The following is an 18152-nucleotide window of genomic DNA, read 5'->3' as shown; positions in this document are numbered from 1 at the left end:
GTGGAATCGATCGTCGAGGAACGAGTGTTTGAGTTTAAATCTCGTTTAACGAGGTTAGGTAACTCCTCGGAGCCTCACCTCTGTGGATATCTGTCCGATCGACCTTCTCGATAGATCTCTCGGGTTTTCTATGGCTTGAAATTAATAATTCTCTCACGAGTGGTTATCCGGTTGCCGGGTTCTGTGTGGGGGTGTTCGAGTACGAAGAATCATCGAATAACGGCGTTAGCCTTTCTCGTCCGCAACACCGATTGTATTATAGAAATCAGCATCGTCTTTTAGCGTCTCGTAACATTTAAGTGATGTGCGACAAGTTATGCAAAATCTCTTATTAACCGTACAAAGGTAAACGAATTAAGCGATCGTTAATTGGGCCTGCATCGCCCTTAGTAAGCAATGACGTCTCTACATCATGTCTCCGTCACTCGGTGATCGAACGTCGTCGATCTTTAGGATCATCTTGACGAGCTGGGTGGCAAGCAGAATCTGCTGGATCTTGCTCTTCAGTGACTCGATGACGTTTTGCACCTTCATATCTGGAATTATTAAAATCACGAGGGAATTTAGGGAGAATTCCGGTGGTGTAGGTATTTTTTTTAGGTTATTGGAAAATGATATTCTACGATTGAAGATTATAGGGGATGCAGGGCGTCGAATGCAAGGTAATTACCTGATGTGCCTCGGTTCATGCAGTCTATGCCCAGGGCGGGATTGTTCTCGGTTAATTGTCGAGCCTTGGCTTCGGCTAAACTATCGACAGAGGAAAGACCAGCATTCTCCGCCAAAGCCATTGGAATTGCTTCCAATGCGTCGGAGAAAGCCCGGAATGCATACTGCTCCAGTGTGCTGACTTTGTCCGCGTGTGCAGCACATGCCAGAGCGCATGAGATTTCGGATGCACCACCTCCGTAGACGATCCTTTCATCGGTGACCAGGTTCCTCACGGCGCACAGAGCATCGTGCAAGGATCGCTTTGCCTCCTCGATTATCTAAAAATGACAAGGAATGTGTAAATCAATTTGCTACTCATTCAATTAATGATTCATTAAAAATGAAGAGAGTGTCGTATCGCAGTTCAGTACGATCAACTCAAAATAAGTCGATCGATGAGTAGTCCTGTGATAACGATGCTCTTGCAAGGTGTCTGGTCAGCAAGTGTATGGATTTTGACCACCGCTGAAATTCTCCTTGCTAGACGATGTAACTGGATAAAGACAGATTACTTACCATTTTGTTACCACCGCGAATAAAGATGGTCACTGCACGGGCGTTCTTGCATTCCTCGATGACCAGCATTCGATCCTTCGTTGTGCCGAAGGTCAGTTCTTTCACAAGACCTGCATAACCCAGTTTGTCCGGTGTCAGTTCCTCAAATCGTGGCACGATGCGACCTCCGGTTGCGATGGCGATCAACTGGACAAGAAAGAGTTATGGGCTGTAAATGTCTAAACGAAGGAAGTCATGAAATGGTTGGTTGAAAAAAAAATGCCCTCAGCTCTCATAATCATTAATCATTGGAGCCACTGCGAAAGACAGGTCCTAGAGTTGACAAACCTCTTTGCCAATGCATCTTTACAAAAGACAACCGAGATTGTCTGAGGTTCGGAATAACACGGTTCGTTCAAGGTTAGCCAACTATGTTCTCTGTACTTTCACCCTCCTCTGGCAATTGGTGTCATCATTGGGCAATGAGTCATTCCGAAGTTAATACCTCAGTTTGTAATAACATAAAAGGCAGCAGGATATGAAGATAAAATATAGAAAAATAATTATATTTATCAGAACAGTCATTTTTGGTCATTTACCTCAATCTCTGGTCCACCGACCCATCTAACTGCAGGCAACTGCTGTTGTAGAAGCAAGTGATTCGCTTCGTCGTCGAATCCCCATTGGCAAATAGCGAGCGTAGCTCCGGCTTCTTTCACCTTCGTAACCATTTCAGTGAACTTTTCTCGCTCGTACTCGCGCAATGCTTTGTAGTCTTCTACCGATGTGACATCCAGCTTATGCTTGGTCTTTGGCTTGGGTGGTTCAAAGGGGCATGTCAGGATAGCCAATTTGACGTTCTCCAATCTCTATAAAGAAAAAAAATAATCACTAAAAATTGGTGAACATAACAAGAGAAAAACTGCACATTTTTTTCTAAGCCTTATGCTACAAACCTTAGGCATTTGTGGATGACTGAAGTCTTTATCGATTACCACACCCTTTACGAGTATAGTATCCTCTAATCGCCCTCCAACCTTTCCTTCAACTTTGATTAATTCAAAATTAACGTCTCGTTTTTCTAAGTCTGCAACTGCCATCACAGCGTTTACAGCTATCTCAGCCATTTGTCGATGGCATTTATTAATACTGGAAACATAATAGTAGTGTTCAATCGTGTCGTTCATAATTTTGTTTAACCTAAATGTTTAAAATTGATAATTACATTTTTGATCCCAGCGTTGTCAATGCTGTTTTAATTAGAGGTTCCAGATCCTTGGGATTAACTGGAAAGGCCTCAGCAATACTATTAAGATGTTTAACAGCACACTGAGCTGCTAGCTCGAAACCATCCGCTATTCTAATCGGATGAATTCCTTTATCCAATAATTGTTCGGCTTGCTCCATGAGTGCTCCAGCCAGTACCACAACTCCAGTAGTGCCGTCGCCGATCTCGTCATCTTGAGATTGAGACAGCTGCACCATAAGCTTTGCAATTTCGTGATCAACATCCATGTTCTTCAAAATGGTTGCTCCATCGTTGGTGACGGTGACATCTCCGTCGGAGCTAACCATCAGCTTGTCCAGCCCCTTTGGCCCCAACGAAGTTCTCAAGATATTGGCGATGCTCCGTGCCGCCAAAATATGAGACTGTGAGTAAGAAACCGAAATTTAATATTTAACACACACAGTGTACAATCACAGATGTAAAACAATAATCAATGCTAAATACTAAGAAATCAAGATAAATATTAAATCGACATCATATTGAATTAATTTTCCTCCTCCAGTGTTGTATGTCTAAAACCTGAAACGTCCGATACCTTCCATGTCCTTATATGGGCAGAACAGAAGTGAAACCACAAAAAAATACTTATTGTAGGATGTAACTCAATTTAACTATAACTTCGTTGTAATATTTTAAGTGTAATATTTAATTATTGAATGAATAATAAGGCAATGATAGAAATAGACATAAAATGGGAACAAATGCTGGAAAAACACCGCCATTGCTGCTTTCGACGTGCGAGGAGAAACCGTCATTTCGGTTCGTAAATTCAATCTCCGAACGACGACGCAATTCAATGTGCGAGACATTGCGATTAATCTTTCCCACCGAAGAAATACGAAAGCAATTACTTAATTTAAAGAGTCCTCACCTTGATGGCATCATTGCCGGTAAGCCGCTTTTGCTTCTCTTGGTCCCGCAAGATGATAAATGGACGACCATACTCGTCGAACGCGATGGATCCAGGAATCGCCGTCATCTTGGAATCGATCTCTCCCGAATTTACGAACTTCTAGTCGTTACGCTTCTCGACGTGGAATCCTCTCAGTCGGCTCCACACAATTGTTCCATTACAGAACAAACGACAAACGTAAAACTCTAGAGCATGCTCGAACAGGAATGAACAGGAAGTCGGGAGAAATGAAGGGGCAGGAAGACATGAACGACTAATCGAAAGGGACGAGATGACTCTCGAGGCGACTCGCGCGCCGAGCTACTCTGCTGCTCTCGCGCGGAAAAATTGAGAACTACATCCCTTTCAATATCTCCACATCAAGGGAAAAATTTCTATAAACTACACAAAATAGGAATTTAGCTGAATATGTTCCAGTCATATTTAATACATATTACAGAATACGTTGTATTGAGTAACACTGACTTTATTTAAATAGCGGTAAAGTTTGTTACAGTTCATCGTAGTGTCGACCCCAGTCGAAGATGGCGACACATGCCTAATTCTCACTATTTTATCGACTGACTTTTATGTCAGTGAGGAGAGTTCGCAGCACTTTATCGGCAACTTAGGGAAATTATTCTCGGTAGGTAAGGTGACTTTTTTAAATAGCCATTTTCTTATTTTGTTAGTCTGCTTCGATTTAGAGACGCTAGAGTGCAGTTCTTTCGGGAATTACTGTCGAACGAGGTTAGTAGATTTAGACGTTATCTGAAGAGCAATTGCAGTGGAATTAGCCGGGTCAGACAATTGTGGAACTTGGCGAGTAGAAAAATGTTGCAACGAAACAGACGAGTGTAACAATGTCGCACGGTAGATATAAGGATTTCTATTCCTCTATTACCGCGGAATTAACTATTTTCTAAGATATAAAGTGCAATTTGCAGATCACGTTTTAAGAATCCTTAACATCAAACAGATCTATCTCCGAAAAGCCGACTCCTTCATCCTTCATTCTTTGTCGCATCTCTTCAGCCTCTTTCAGTTCGTCCTCCACTACGACATCTTTGTCAATTCTTTTCAAATTCGGCAACATGCACAAAATAGCGATTCTAAATTGCGAGGGCACTTCTTCGTCTGCAGACATCACAGGATTTTCCTGCACGATAAGCTCTTCCAACCCTTTCAAGGAGCTTAATTTCCCGAACTCTGCCAACCTCAGGACGCCATTTTGTCTCAGATTGAGATAACTTAATTTCGCACACCTCGCATCGAAGCCGTCAAGATTTTCGAGTCTATTCCCTCGGAGATGTAGAATCTTCAGGTTGATTAAAGTTTCCAAGCCCTCCACCTTGCGGATCTCGTTTTCGGCAAGATAGAGGTGGACAAGACTCGGTAAAAAAATCCCATCAGTTGTGGACAACTTATTTCCACGAAGTTCCAGGACCTTTAAATTCTCAAGGATGTACGGATTCAATGTAACAGTTGCGATTCGGTTGAAGTTCAACTCCAAGCATTCGAGCAGTCGGTGATTTATTCCGCTGGTGTCTGTTATGAAATTCCGATTCAGGCATAATACCTGGAATTAATTGAGAAGAATAATTTTGTGACTTTAGAGAGGCGTAGTATTTTGGAATTACTTGCAGATACAACATGGGGTCCATGCTGGTGGATGTCAACTCGTTTCTATCTGCTTGCAGCATCAATAAATATGTCATGGATGTCAGGACCCTCAAAGCTTCGATGGTCAATTTATTGCCGGAGACGTTGACATAAATGACGTTCCTGAAATTCGGGATGACACTGACATCTGTCAGCCTGCGATTTGTCGCCTCCATGGCCAGATACGCGTAACCATAACCTCTGTCGCATTTTCCTAAGGTGTGAAGGCACTTTGAGGCGTCATCGTGGGTTAAAAATCTGTCTTTGTCTTCCAGAGACCAGAAGGACTGCAGGTCCGCACTCTCGCCCTGATATTCCCCAGGAGAAGGCTCCTCTTCACCTCCTAGGTACCCGAAATCATCGGAAGATTCCTCCGACATGGTCTTCGCGCTACTTTTTCCTCAAGATCGACCCGAAGTCAGCGTCGAGCACATAAAAGCTACCCTCGAAATTACAAGATGTAAAACCCCAGCTTCAAGTACTCAAGTAGAGTTAAATCATCCTCAGGAGTTATTACTCCATTTATTATACAATGCAGTTATTAACTTCTACAAGGCTCCTCTACAATGATATAAAATTCTTCAAGAGAGCAGTTTACTCAATTGCTTTACAAATCCTTCAGGATGGCAGAAGATTACCGAGCTTTTATGCACTTTGACTTCTTCTGCAAAAGACGGCTCTCCTTGGACCGTCCATACATGATTTCGTGAAGTTTCTTAAGAAGTATGAAGTTCTCTCGAATAATCTCGGCCTGTCTCTCCTTTTCCAGCTGCGCCTTTTTGGCATTGTTGAAGACATGCGGCCTCTCCTCCGGCGGGTCCACGTCGACCGTGGATGTTGCCAATTTCACCTAGTTAAAAAAAAAATATATTGATACTTTAAAAATCCAGATTGATTCCAAGGTATTTCATTAATTTAGAAAAATCGTCTCTGTACTATAAATAATTTCCAGTGGTTACAGACCCTCGCTCGGTGTTTCTCGTAAGCTCGATGTTGCCAGGGCGACCCGGGATCTTTCAGATTTTGTTTCTTGCCGTCGGGCATCTTCACACAGAAATTGCAGCTGCAACAACCCCGATTATTACCAATCTAGAGCGGTGGAATTAATCTGTGGAGTTATGCACCGTGTTTACTCGGTATAGGCAGAAAGCGTCCTTAGCAACCATCCTCATCTCCATAGCAACGGCGTCGTTATCGATCACTCTCCGATTTCCGCAATCAGCCTCTTACTCTGGACGCGAAAATGGATAAAACTAAGTACAAGGTAGATAAAAAAATGTCAACGAAGAGTATGAAGTACGAGAAGTCCTTTGTTCCTTCTCGCAAAAATTCGCAGGGGGTGAGGGTACATATATAAATCTGAGAGAGGCACGGCATGTAGATAGGACGCGACATATGTGCTCGTAGGTGAATAAGTAATGTACATTGTGCAGGACGTGTACACACCTCTTCCCCCAGAGCGGAAGGGAGGCTTTCTGATTGGTCGAGCCATGAACAAATGACATTCCACATGAGGGGCAACCCCTCGTGAATCGCACCCTTCGACAGTGGCAGCTTTGTCTCTTTTGTTGGAAAATAAAGGGAAAAGAGAGAAAAAAAAACAGAAAGAGGAAGAAGGACCGTCCTCGAAACGTTACGTGTATACACCTATCGAAGTCGAGTAGCTGCGAGATGAAAAAGTCGGAATTTCAAAATGTCGGCGTGGAAGTCTTTTCGAAATTTGTAACGGTCCTTCGGCCTGACCGGAAACCGGTATTGCCGAAAAATGGCGATATAATCGCATATCTTCCATCCCTTGCTATGAACGAAACGTCGAGAAAGAGGAAATTATAGTGATTTCGAGTTAGTACCGTTTCCATGATTTCTAAGAAAAGTTTCGCCTTCCTATTTCGGGGGTTTATTGTGAGGGACTGAATTTTGAGTGGGTCGTAAAATAAAGAATTTCGGGGCTCGGTTAATTTCCGGATGACGGAAACGACCTGGAACCTAAATTGTCGATCCTTGCGAGGGTAGTCAATAAAAGGGGGTTAATTGTTTAGGACAGTAAAAACCGTTGTAAAGTTCATTACGGACAGAAATGGGACGAGTTCGGGGCTTCGGAAGGATTATTGGTGGAAAACAGTTCAGGGATGTAGTGGACGCGCTAAGTAGGAATTTTGTAGAGAGTGCCAAGATGGCACCCGTTTTCGGCAGGAAGAAAGGAAAAAGATAAATGGGGATGCGCCGCTGGTAGATCCGGGCCAGCAGCAGGGGTCGTGATCTTAATCGGCTAGATCTTTAACAATGATCTTCTCAAATGGATGAGCCACTCGAGAGCCGATGAAGATCTCTTCCCCCGAGGGGATGCGCCGCGTTGTATCATCTCTGCAATGGAGGGTTGTCAAACAGACGCGACCCCTCCGGCAGGCATTTCGTACGAATACAGGGGATGACAACCAATCACTGAGCGCGAGAAAGCAGCTAAGTCCATTTTCCTCTTCCCCATTCGTTCCACCAAGCTAAAAAACTACATGACAAACTTCAACGTCAAAAATGATTTTTTCATAATCTAAAAATTTCATTTCATAATCTAAAAATGTGCTCACCATGAAATCGCTACCATCGAAAATCATCTCCATTTGTTTTACCACATATATCATAAAATTGTTCGTCGGCAAAAGTAGCGACATCGTCTAAAACGATCGCAGATCGCAACCACCCCTTCGTTTTGGAATTTCACCCTATGGCTACTAAGAGCGCCTGAAGGCGCTCGACGTTTGGTCCAATATTGCCTGCACGGTCAAAGGAATTTCGCCCGTATGCCAAAATGGCACCGTGGTCAAAGGATTAAATCGGACCCGGCCATTTTCCTGCTACATCAAAGAAGTCTAGAAAGTAAAAAGGTAACTACGAGGAAATAAGAAATAAAAAAATAGAGAGAGGGACCTCTTGGGCTATTTCAGCCGACATTTGCCGACATAACGGCGAGCCCGAAGGAAGCGACGATGGGCATGGTCGTGGTAAAGCCGAACGTTGGAACCTGGAGGGGGACCATGGGCGGTACCAGGGCGTGGCGACCAGGAAAGGATCGGGGATCCAGAGGACCTCTGCCGTTAGTCTCCACTGAGACGTCGTTCGGATCGGTGACACTCCTGATAGTCGATTCCAGAAGCAAGAGCCACATCGCTACGACCTGGGGGAGGATCGCGCTCCTAAAAGTCCAGAAGACGACATCGAGAGGTCTTCCTCGGGAGCAGTTAGGAGTCCTCCACCCTGAAGAGCCCCTTGGAAAGGGCTTCGTCGAGAAATCCTACCTGGTGGTCGGTGGAAATTTTTTCAAAGTTTGGGGAAATCTGGGAAAAAGGGAGAGGCTGACCCCTGGGGTCCAGGGCAAGGGTGCAGCAAAGTGCAGGAGGCAAGATGATGCACGCCATGAGCGACCACGCGGGGGGCGCCGGAAGTTTGGGGGTTGGTGTTCTTCCGTTTGATGGCATGGGTCTTTATGAACAACCCAGGCCGAGGTTGGTCTTCAAGATGCCGAGAGTCGTGCCCGATCAGAAGGCCAAATTCGAGAGCGACGAGCTCTTCAGGAGGCTCAGTCGAGAGAGCGAGGTAAGGGCCTTAAAAATATTATTTTTTCGTTAACACGTTATTTTAATTCCATCACCACCCTTACGATGCTGCAAAGGACTTTCAAAATTATTCGGGAATTCTGCCTTAAAAATATTATTTTTTCGTTAACACGTTGTTATTTTAATTCCATCACCACCCTTACGATGCTGCAATGGACTTTCAAAATTTTTCTTCAATTCTGCCTTAAAAATATTATTTTTTCGTTAACACGTTGTTATTTTAATTCCATCACCACCCTTACAATGCTGCAATGGACTTTCAAAATTATTCTTCAATTCTGCGAGTCGTTCTTGTGATTTGCGTTAGATATCTCTTATCAAGAGCCTCGAAACGGTCCGTCAATATTTTGAGTCGGATTCCCAGGTTAGAATTCCAAAAATTTTGCAGGCTATCAGGTGACCCTTTTTTTATTTATTCTCATCGATTTCTGGCCAGTCCGTAACGAGTTTGAATGAAATACACAATGTTTGAACAAATCGAATGAAAAGCGCTAATCGAAATCACGTTATCAGACGAATTGCGGATAATTGAAATTTATTAATGAAAATGGAATTTTCTCGGAGAAGTTGGAATTCCGTTGCAAAGTTCCCTGGAAATCTTCCCGACGGTAGATCTCGGCATGGTCGAACCTACTAAAATCGATGCGCATTTTTTTTAGAATTTTGAGATTGTTACTAGGATTTTTTTTTTTTATAAAAAATTGATCATACCTGTTCCAGGTGAAGTACACGGGATTTAGAGACCGGCCGATCGAGGAGCGTCAAGTTCGATTCCAAAATGCTTGTCGCGAGGGTCACACCGAAATTGCATTCGCAGCCACGGGGACCAATCTTCAGCTGGTTTTCGGACCAACTTCCGGCGACTACAGCGGAGACCCGAGGGAGTGCGACTTCGACAAGGAGCAAGGAAAGGTAGGAAATGAATTTCTAAATCAAGCCCCTGACCTCATCCCCGAAGATATAGAATTTCCTGCGCCTGCTCGAAACGCAGAAAATGATTTCGTATTACTACCCCATTACACGGGGGCGGACAAATTTTCCTCGGCCCTTCCGGTTTATCTCGAGTCCCGGCATTGACAAAAGTTCGGCACTTTTCCGACACAATGGCGCGTCGAAAGGAATGGCCTCGCTATTTTGGATGCCATGGCCTTTGGGGTGGTTCCACGGGGCGTCCCTGTAATTCCAATTTGCCGGCAAATTGCCCTCTCGGCGTTTCGGGAAGCCCGGGACACGGCCGCTTTTGTAAGGGAGAAACGTGCCGCCATTACGCCCCCGAGTCAACCCCATGGTCATTTCGAAGAGGGAATGAGAAATTGCCGTTCCTCTCGGAGCACGCCGGCGCCCTTGCGACGCCATTCCGATCGATATGCGCCCTATCGGCCGCCATTTTGGACGCGAGAATTTTCGCGACTTCCATATCCCTCATCCCTGAGTTCAAAACCCATTAAAACACCCCCTTGTCGATGAGAACACTCGAGAAAAGTAAGAAAATGAATCGCCATCGACGAGAATTAACGAAAAGGTAAAACGAGTAAAGTGGAAAGAAAGTGTCGAAGCAGGGGACGCCATGACACCTCGAGCTTCAACCCAGTCGACGTGGCGCATCAATTAAGGGCTTTTGCCGTCGTTGGGGCTTTAAAAGAAATACCAAGACCAAGAAAAATAAGAAAATGAACCATCATCGACGAGATTTAACGAAAAGGTAAAACGAGTAAAGTGGAAAGAAAGCGTCGAAGCAGGGGACGCCATGACACCTCGAGCTTCAACCCAGTCGACGTGGCGCATCAATTAAGGGCTTTCGCCGTCGTTGGGGCCTTAAAAGAAATACCAAGACCTCTAGCATCGGGCATTCGACGCCATAAATCCTTCAATCCTGCGGAATAAAAGAGGACCTCGAGCCGGGGAGTTTGAAAGGATCTGGAGGATCTAAACGCGTCGGAAACGACCAGGTCGTGCCCTGCTTCCGACCCGAGGGCTTTAATTCCGATCCTTAAATGCTCGACCTCTTGACACCACCGGGTCTGTCGTGAAGAATTCCGGCCTCAATTTCAGTCTGACATTTTGAAATAAATATAATAAATAGGGATTTTCCGATTTTTAATACTCTGTTGAAAATGGCCGCGGAAGAGATTCGAGATCGGCGAGGTCTCGGCGTCCTTAATTGAAATCTCCTGGGCCGACAAGCAGTGGGACCCCCGCGAAGCATGGTTTTTTGTTTTAAAGGACAATCGACGCACGTGCCATCCTTTGTCGGCCGCTTCCTGGAGCGAGCAATTATTCCTCGCGATCCATGCGCCAGATTACGCCTTCCTCCAGCATCCGTTTCGCTCTCCTACGTTCCTCGACCTCTGGTCCCGCCATAAGGAAAAAGGCCTTTTGTTTGCTCCTCTTTCCTGCGTCTTCCTGCAGGACTCGTGCCTCGCTAACGATCCTCCTCAAAGCCCGATTTAAATGAACGACGGTCTCGGTGACAGCTGTCGCGACGACAGGTGCAGGTTATCAAGAGATCACCATTTACCTGCTCATCAGCCGTGACTCCTCCTTGTCGGATTCGTTTTAATTAATTATCGCTATCACCCCACGTGATCTGGAAAATCAGGATCTCCGTTTTAACATCAGGCCCTTCTTTCAAGATTTTAGGGGGAGCTTGGATTTTAGCAGCATTTTCTTTTCCCCCTTTTCTGGAAATTAGGAACTGTATTTCAAATCGTCGATTATTAATTATAATTATCTTCCCACGTGTTTTAAAAATCCTAGTCAGATCCTCGAAGTAATTTCATCGTTTTGAAATCAGTCACTGGATTTCGAAAATTGTTTGAGAGAAATTTCTCTCTTCAGGGTCGTGGATAGGTTTGCAGCCTTTTTTTGGAAGTTAATTCCATTGTCGAGGGTCTCCTCAAGATGTCTCGAGCCTTGCCGTCCGAAAACGCTTCTAGTCGGTGGAAACTGATCTAATAGTAGGGAATATACCCCAGGTTTACTTAACTGATCCAATGTTGTGACACCAAACAGATTCTGGTAGCTCGTGCTGGTTGGTGCGAACTAATGGGATTCGAAATCGGGATGAGCCTCGTGTCTCCTCTTCGACACCTGTTCACGTCCCATGGGGTTCGTTTTGGAATCTTTTTTTTTCCCCGTGAGATTTGACACGCATCACCTGTTTAGAGCTTCGGGTACTTTGGTAAAATAGGTCTGCTTGAAGGGTCATTAAAAATAAATCCATGGTGAAGGATAATTACAATAAATAAATGAATTGGATACCTTCGGAGAGGATTGCGAGGAACTCGTTTCGACGGCCCCAGCTGACCGAGAGTCTGTTGTCCCTTGACTTTTGACAAATGCGTCTCATTGTCCAGAGCTGGACCGTTCGTAAAAAGGCTCGGCAGGAACGCCTCCGGAAAAACAAAAGGGCCGAATGCCCGTCATTTGTCGCCGAATGGAAATGAACCCTTTACCGGTCGCGAGACTTGGTCCCTCTACGCCGACTTTTCGGGACTCCCAATGGAAACGGACACTTTTTGCCCCATGCAAATGAGCGCCGAAAGGGTTAGACTAGTTTGTGACGTTACAGTTTTAATGTCGACACGCATTGTTAAGGGGATAATGGGTCACGCCCGTGTGCAGCCTTGCGCCGTCTTTCGCGCCTCGTGAGAACGCGCCAAGATTTGTCTCCCAAAAAATCGGCATTTTTTTTTGGACACATCCCCCATTAGAAAAAAAAATTCTATCTCGACGAGAAATGTCCCCGCGTCGGACTAAATTGTCCTAAATAATTTCGACCTCTCGAGAGGTCTGAGAATAATCGAGACCTCGATTAAACCTCACCTTCCTCGATGAAATTCACTCGCGGACATTGTTTCTTTTCTTTTTTCCCCTTCTTTTTACCATTTGCTAGGCCAGGCGGAAAATTAGATTTATTTTTTCGGCACTCCTCGGGTGACGAGAAAATTGCGCCGCGGCGAGACTCCCGACTTGTCGGCTTTCTTTTGGCCTGAATAAAATCGAGCGGCCGGGATAAAATCGAGACCCCCCGCGGACGGGTCGTCGATCAATGAGAATCGAAACGAACGTCCCGCCGTGTCGCATCATTGTTCGAGGTTTGCGAACAGTCGCCGAGCCAGCTGTAACGTAACGATTTCTCGCCTTTTACCTCGGCTGTTCTGCATTCCCTGAAAAGTGTCCGTAAAACGTGGAATTCCGATTTTCCTCTACCGCCCCATATTTCTTTTCATCACCCGCCATTTTTTTCCTCCGATGCATAAATTGCTGAGAATTAGTAAAATAAATGCAACGCGACGCGAAGCATATTTCCGCATATTTATTTTCGTCACCCGCCATTTTTTTCCTTCGATGCATAAATTGCAGAATTAGTGAAATAAATGCAACGCGACGCGAAGCATATTTCCGCATATTTCTTTTCATCACCCGCCATTTTTTTCCTTCGATGCATAAATTGCACAGAATTAGTGAAATAAATGCAACGCGAGGAGTCGATTTCCCGGGAAGGGTTTCGTCGGAAAGCGAAGTAACCCCTCGGGACCCAGGAAGAGCGGAAACGGGGCCATTTGCAGGAAATAAACTAGGCCTCTTAAGTAGCAGGCCGGGGATAATTGCAGGGTCGTTTCTCAGGATCGTCTTCGGGTACCTCCGAGAGCGCGACGGTCCTCTTTCTTGGGCCGCCCTTTACGAGGAACCTGACCGTTACTCTTGCCCCGAAGAAGTCGGCCCGAAGTCGTAGATAGTCCTTCCGGAAAGCGCATTGTCCGGGCGAGACCTCCTCGTAATTGGCTTCGTCCTTTGCCCAGGGAGAAGGCGGCTCCTCTAAAGTCGACACGAAGGTGCGGGGCTCCGGGTTTGCTTTCGAATCGGAGGAGAGCTCGCAAGAAAGTCCAGGGTCCGGTCGCAAGAAATTGAAACATTCGGAGCTCCTTGGAAACTATCCTGCGCCATGTTCTTTTTTTTTTTCTCTCTCCCCGTACCTTTCGAAGATACCTGACGTCGAGAGAGACGTTTCCCGACCACCTCCAGGATATATGCGAAGAAAATAACGCCCGTTAAGGTGAAGTGAAACCCCCTTCAAATCAATCGATTCGAATACAACACTTTTTTTTAAGGGTAAAAGACCAAACTGTCCGAAACTTTGACACGTCACTCCTGATCATCTAAGAATTGTCCTGACACATTCAAAACTTGGATTTTTCAAGAAAATTTTTTAACTCAGTCCAGACCAGAACCAAAATGGCGTCGAGCTCTGATATTTCGATCAATATACAATTATCGAAGGCTCTGATATGAGAAACTAAAGGGTCAGGACAATTTTACGACAATTTAGAACACTCTGGTAATCGATAAACTCGCATTTGAACGGGATAAAGGCAAAAAAAGTGTTGTATGCGCTTTTTTGCTAAAACGATGGTAATACGAGGTCTCGGAGTGAAAATTTAATTGACCTGGAAATCACAGATGGCGCAGGGGGTCCCTCCGCAGTCAATTAGGGCCCCAGAAAGCACGAATCCAGTGGATTTCTGGAGTTTTACTTCGATTTCTTTATAATTATTGTACGAAAACGACAGGTGGAATATGCCATTTGGTACAATACACAATATAAGTCGACCCAGCTATCGATATGAAAACGAACCTCGGCAACTTAGGCATTTAGAAAAATCTTCTTTATCGACGTCGATCAAGTTCCTCGAGGTGTTTCACTTCACCTTAAATCCCGACTATCGAGTCAATTTCCTCTTGGCTCGGTTACGTCTCTTTTCTCGCGTCTCTTGGAGACGCATGACGTTCCTCGACCACCTTCGGGATATCTGCATCGATATAACCGAGGAAAAGGACGCCCATTAACTCGCGACTCCACGGTCCAATCTCTCGAGGTCGGACGAGCCGGGGCCGTCGTGGAATTTTTATTTCCTACGAGCGATTACGCAGATTGGAAGGCACGGGCTTCTGTCGGCGATGGAGGGAGGAAATTGCACCTTGGAACCGCCGACCCGTCCCGAGGGATCCCCCAGGTCCTTTTTTCCCCCCTGCGTTTAGAAATTCAATTTCGAATGCGCCCATCTCTCTTTCCGGTGCGCTCCGATGCACCCTGGAGCCAAGAACGGAAATTCCGACATTTTGACCGAGTCTCGTAAGAATAATCCGCACTTTCCATATTTTCCCGGCACTTTACCACGCTTTTCCCGTGGGTCGATTACTTATTCCGTTCCTTGAAAGGAGATTTATATTTTTTTCTGTACATCTATCATGGTGTTTCATCTATATCGATTGTTTCCGTTTAAGGTGAAGTGAAACACCTCGAGGAACTTGATCAACGTCGATAAAGAAGATTTTTCTAAATGCCTACGTTGCTGACGTTGGTTTTTATTTTGACAGCTATATCGAATTATATTGGGTATTGTACCAAATGGCGTACTCCACCTGTCGTTTTCGTACAATAATTGTAAAGAAATCAAAGTAAAACTCCAGAAATCCTCTGGATTCGTGCTTTTTGGGGCCCTAATTCACTGCAGAGGGACCCCCTGCACCATCTGTGATTTCCAGGTCAATTAAATTTTCACTCCGAGACCTCGTATTTCCATCGTTTTAGCAAAGAAGCGCATACAACACTTTTTTTGCCTTTATCCCGTTCAAATGCGAGTTTATCGATTACCAGAGTGTTCTGAATTGTCGTAAAATTGTCCTGACCCTTTCGATTCTTATATCAGAGCTTTCGATAATTGTATATTGATCGAAATATGAGAGCTCGACGCCATTTTGCTTCTCGTATGGGCTGCGTTAAAAATTGTTTTGAAAAATCCAAATTTTGAATGTATCAGGACAACTCTTAGATGATCAGGAGTGATGTGTCAAAGTTTCGGACAGTTTGGTCTAATACCCTTAAAAAAAAGTGTTGTATTCGAATCGACTGATTTGAAGGATGTTTCACTTCACCTTAACCCTTTCAACGCTATGGACCTATTAGTGCGTCGGACGTTTGGTCCAATATTGCTTGTACGTCCTGATGAAATTCGCCCATACGTCGAAAGGGTTAAGGGTGAAATCTACCCCTTAGACTTAATTCCTACGTTTTGCGACGAGTAATTAAAAATTATCTACACGTGTTTTCTCTAATATTTTCAGATTCACCTGCGATCCCGCCTTATCATGAACGGCGTCTGCGTGATATGGCGAGGCTGGGTGGACGTCGAGCGTCTGGACGGCGTCGGCTGTCTGGAATTCGACGAGGAACGAGCCGGCCAGGAAGACGCGGTCCTTCGGGACCAGATCGACAGATACAATCAACGAATCCGCGAATTCGAGGAGAAGCAACGCGCCTTCAGGAGCGGGGCCTCGCAGCCTCCTCATCTGAACCACCACCATCACCACCACCATGGGCACCATGCCCACCACGTCGTGGGCACAGGGGCGACCGGGGTGGAAGCGCATTTGGCGCATCGACAGGACCCCGACATGGAAGTCAGACTTCGAGCTTACTAAAAGTAACATCCCGAAGGAACTCGGGATTTTCCTGGCAGGGCCCATCGATCCGCCAAAGGCCCCATAATTTCGAAATAAGTCACCCAAAACCACCATATCCTCGGGCGGAGTCGAAAAGCCCCGACTTTGGACCGTGCCACCGAGTCCAATTTTTTTTTCACATTGAAAAAAGAAAAAACCTGGTTTAACCCTCTCACGGGAGAATCGACGAAATTCCGCTTATTAACAACCGGGGGTGGTTTTAAAAATGTAATGCAATTTTTTGGGGGGAAATTTTTTTTTATCGAGGGAGGGATGGCATTTTCTTTTGCAGTTCTGTCTCGAGCGCTGTTCTGTCTCGAGTCCAATTTTTTTTTTCACATTGAAAAAAGAAAAAACCTGGTTTCATCCTCCCACGGGAGAATCGACGAAATTCCGCTTATTAACAACCGGGGGTGGTTTTAAAAATGTAATGCAATTTTTGGGGGGGAAATTTTTTTTTATCGAGAGAGGGACGGCATTTTCTTTTGCAGTTCTGTCTCGAGCGCTGTTCTGTCTCGAGTCCATTTTTTTTTCACATTGAAAAAAGAAAAAACCTGGGTTAACCCTCCCACGGGAGAATCGACGAAATTCCGCTTATTAACAACCGGGGCGTGGTTTTACAAATGTAATGCAATTTTTTGGGAGAAAATTTTTTTTTATCGAGGGAGGGACGGCATTTTCTTTTGCAGTTCTGTCTCGAGTCCATTTTTGTTTTTCACATTGAAAAAAGAAAAAACCTGGTTTAACCCTCCCACGGGAGAATCGACGAAATTCCGCTTATTAACAACTGAGGCGTGGTTTTAGAAATGTAATGCAATTTTTTTGGGGGAAATTTTTTTTTATGGACGGAGGGACGGCATTTTCCTTTGCAGTTCTGTCTCGAGCGCTCCTCGGGATTATGGGGGAATTTCCAGAGAAATGCCCCATGAAAAACCCACTGTTACCTGAAGAAGAGATTTAAATTGGCACCGGCTCGAGGAAATCTCGCGTCGACTGGACGCCTCCCGTGCAATGGTTACTAAATTATTTCCTATGATTACGTTTTATGGTTAAGCTTCCCCGTGTAGACGTAGCGGTGAGAGAAAGTCTTCCGAGGAATTTCCATCTATCTGGGAGGATGTACGGTGATTTCTCCACTTTCTCAGGGTGGACGGGATTTTATTGTTTATTCGACGCTTGACGACACCACTGTAGGAGAAGTGTTCATAAATAATTCGTAAATAGTGGGAGTAACTCCTGAAAAAAATCCGGGGATTTTCTCTCAGTATGATTTCTAACTAACCGTTGATCGTAGGTTTACTAATCCCGCTAATCGACCCCAAAGAGTCTTGAGTCTGGTTTATGGGGAAAAGGAATTGAATCTTCGAGGATCGTCAACTGCGTTTGCGTTACTTAATTAATGCACTATAACGTAATTCCCTTCCCTGTGTGAATCATAACCCGTTCCGAGTCGGAGTGAGTCAGAAGAGAGAGACGGAGTGCGCGGCGATGCGCGAGTCAGAGAGAGAGGGAGAGATCGAGAGAATGCGTTTACACGAGAGAACCGGGGAATGAAAGAGAGAATGAGAAGAATTAGAAGAATGACGGATACAAGTCCCGCCTGTTTGTTCTCTGAGTTCTTTGCGTCGTATTTTGTTGTATTGTACATACTTGTAAAGAGTTTATCGATTAAATCATCATTTCACGCTAATTAAAGAATAGCTCCCTCTTTCCTCATTTTCCTTTTTAGTCAAGGTGCAAGACAATATTTTCTAATTCACGCGTTAATCGTCATACTTTGTTATCATGCCATATCTGGTTTTGAAATATTTATTTAATGATTTCATGGTGGTGTGCAATTATTGTACCTTATTGCGGTGTCACGGCTCATTGTTTTAATTTTTATTTAATAATCTCATGGGGGGGGCATTTTCTCGGTGAAGGAAGTTTCTTCTTCCCGTGGGCAGATTTTATGGGGGTGATGACTTTTATGCAAAGAGGACGTTTA

The 18152-nt window shown here is 44.8% G+C and overlaps 4 protein-coding genes across 4 annotated transcripts; 1 reads left to right on the top strand and 3 right to left on the bottom strand.

The window, feature by feature from the left end:
• Window positions 1-231: 231 nt before the first annotated feature.
• LOC105696352 (T-complex protein 1 subunit epsilon) lies at window positions 232-3648 on the bottom strand. The gene is made up of 7 exons (XM_012418768.2): window positions 3366-3648; window positions 2432-2856; window positions 2163-2355; window positions 1806-2075; window positions 1228-1413; window positions 671-989; window positions 232-536 (listed from the first exon to the last, which is right to left on the bottom strand). Exons 1-7 carry the CDS (start codon window positions 3471-3473, stop codon window positions 406-408), a joined length of 1632 nt encoding a protein of 543 aa, XP_012274191.1. The 5' UTR covers window positions 3474-3648; the 3' UTR covers window positions 232-405.
• Window positions 3649-4341: 693 nt separating this feature from the next.
• Window positions 4342-5428, bottom strand: LOC105696195 (leucine-rich repeat-containing protein 23-like). Its single transcript, XM_012418440.1, has 2 exons — window positions 5027-5428; window positions 4342-4965 (listed from the first exon to the last, which is right to left on the bottom strand). The coding sequence occupies exons 1-2, from the start codon at window positions 5426-5428 to the stop codon at window positions 4342-4344; spliced, it is 1026 nt and encodes a 341-aa protein (XP_012273863.1).
• A 211-nt stretch (window positions 5429-5639) lies between these two features.
• On the bottom strand, window positions 5640-6140 carry LOC105696194. Its single transcript, XM_012418439.2, has 2 exons — window positions 6012-6140; window positions 5640-5898 (listed from the first exon to the last, which is right to left on the bottom strand). The coding sequence occupies exons 1-2, from the start codon at window positions 6090-6092 to the stop codon at window positions 5683-5685; spliced, it is 297 nt and encodes a 98-aa protein (XP_012273862.1). The 5' UTR covers window positions 6093-6140; the 3' UTR covers window positions 5640-5682.
• A 2016-nt stretch (window positions 6141-8156) lies between these two features.
• LOC105696351 (protein big brother) lies at window positions 8157-17725 on the top strand. The gene is made up of 3 exons (XM_012418767.1): window positions 8157-8639; window positions 9380-9571; window positions 15788-17725. The coding sequence occupies exons 1-3, from the start codon at window positions 8448-8450 to the stop codon at window positions 16142-16144; spliced, it is 741 nt and encodes a 246-aa protein (XP_012274190.1). The 5' UTR covers window positions 8157-8447; the 3' UTR covers window positions 16145-17725.
• The last annotated feature ends 427 nt before the right edge of the window (window positions 17726-18152 follow it).

The sequence above is a fragment of the Orussus abietinus genome, unplaced genomic scaffold (genome assembly GCF_000612105.2).
Source record: "Orussus abietinus isolate OABI.00-Male unplaced genomic scaffold, Oabi_2.0 scaffold37, whole genome shotgun sequence".
Lineage (NCBI taxonomy): Eukaryota > Metazoa > Arthropoda > Insecta > Hymenoptera > Orussidae > Orussus > Orussus abietinus.
This window is presented reverse-complemented; position numbering and strand designations above follow the sequence as displayed.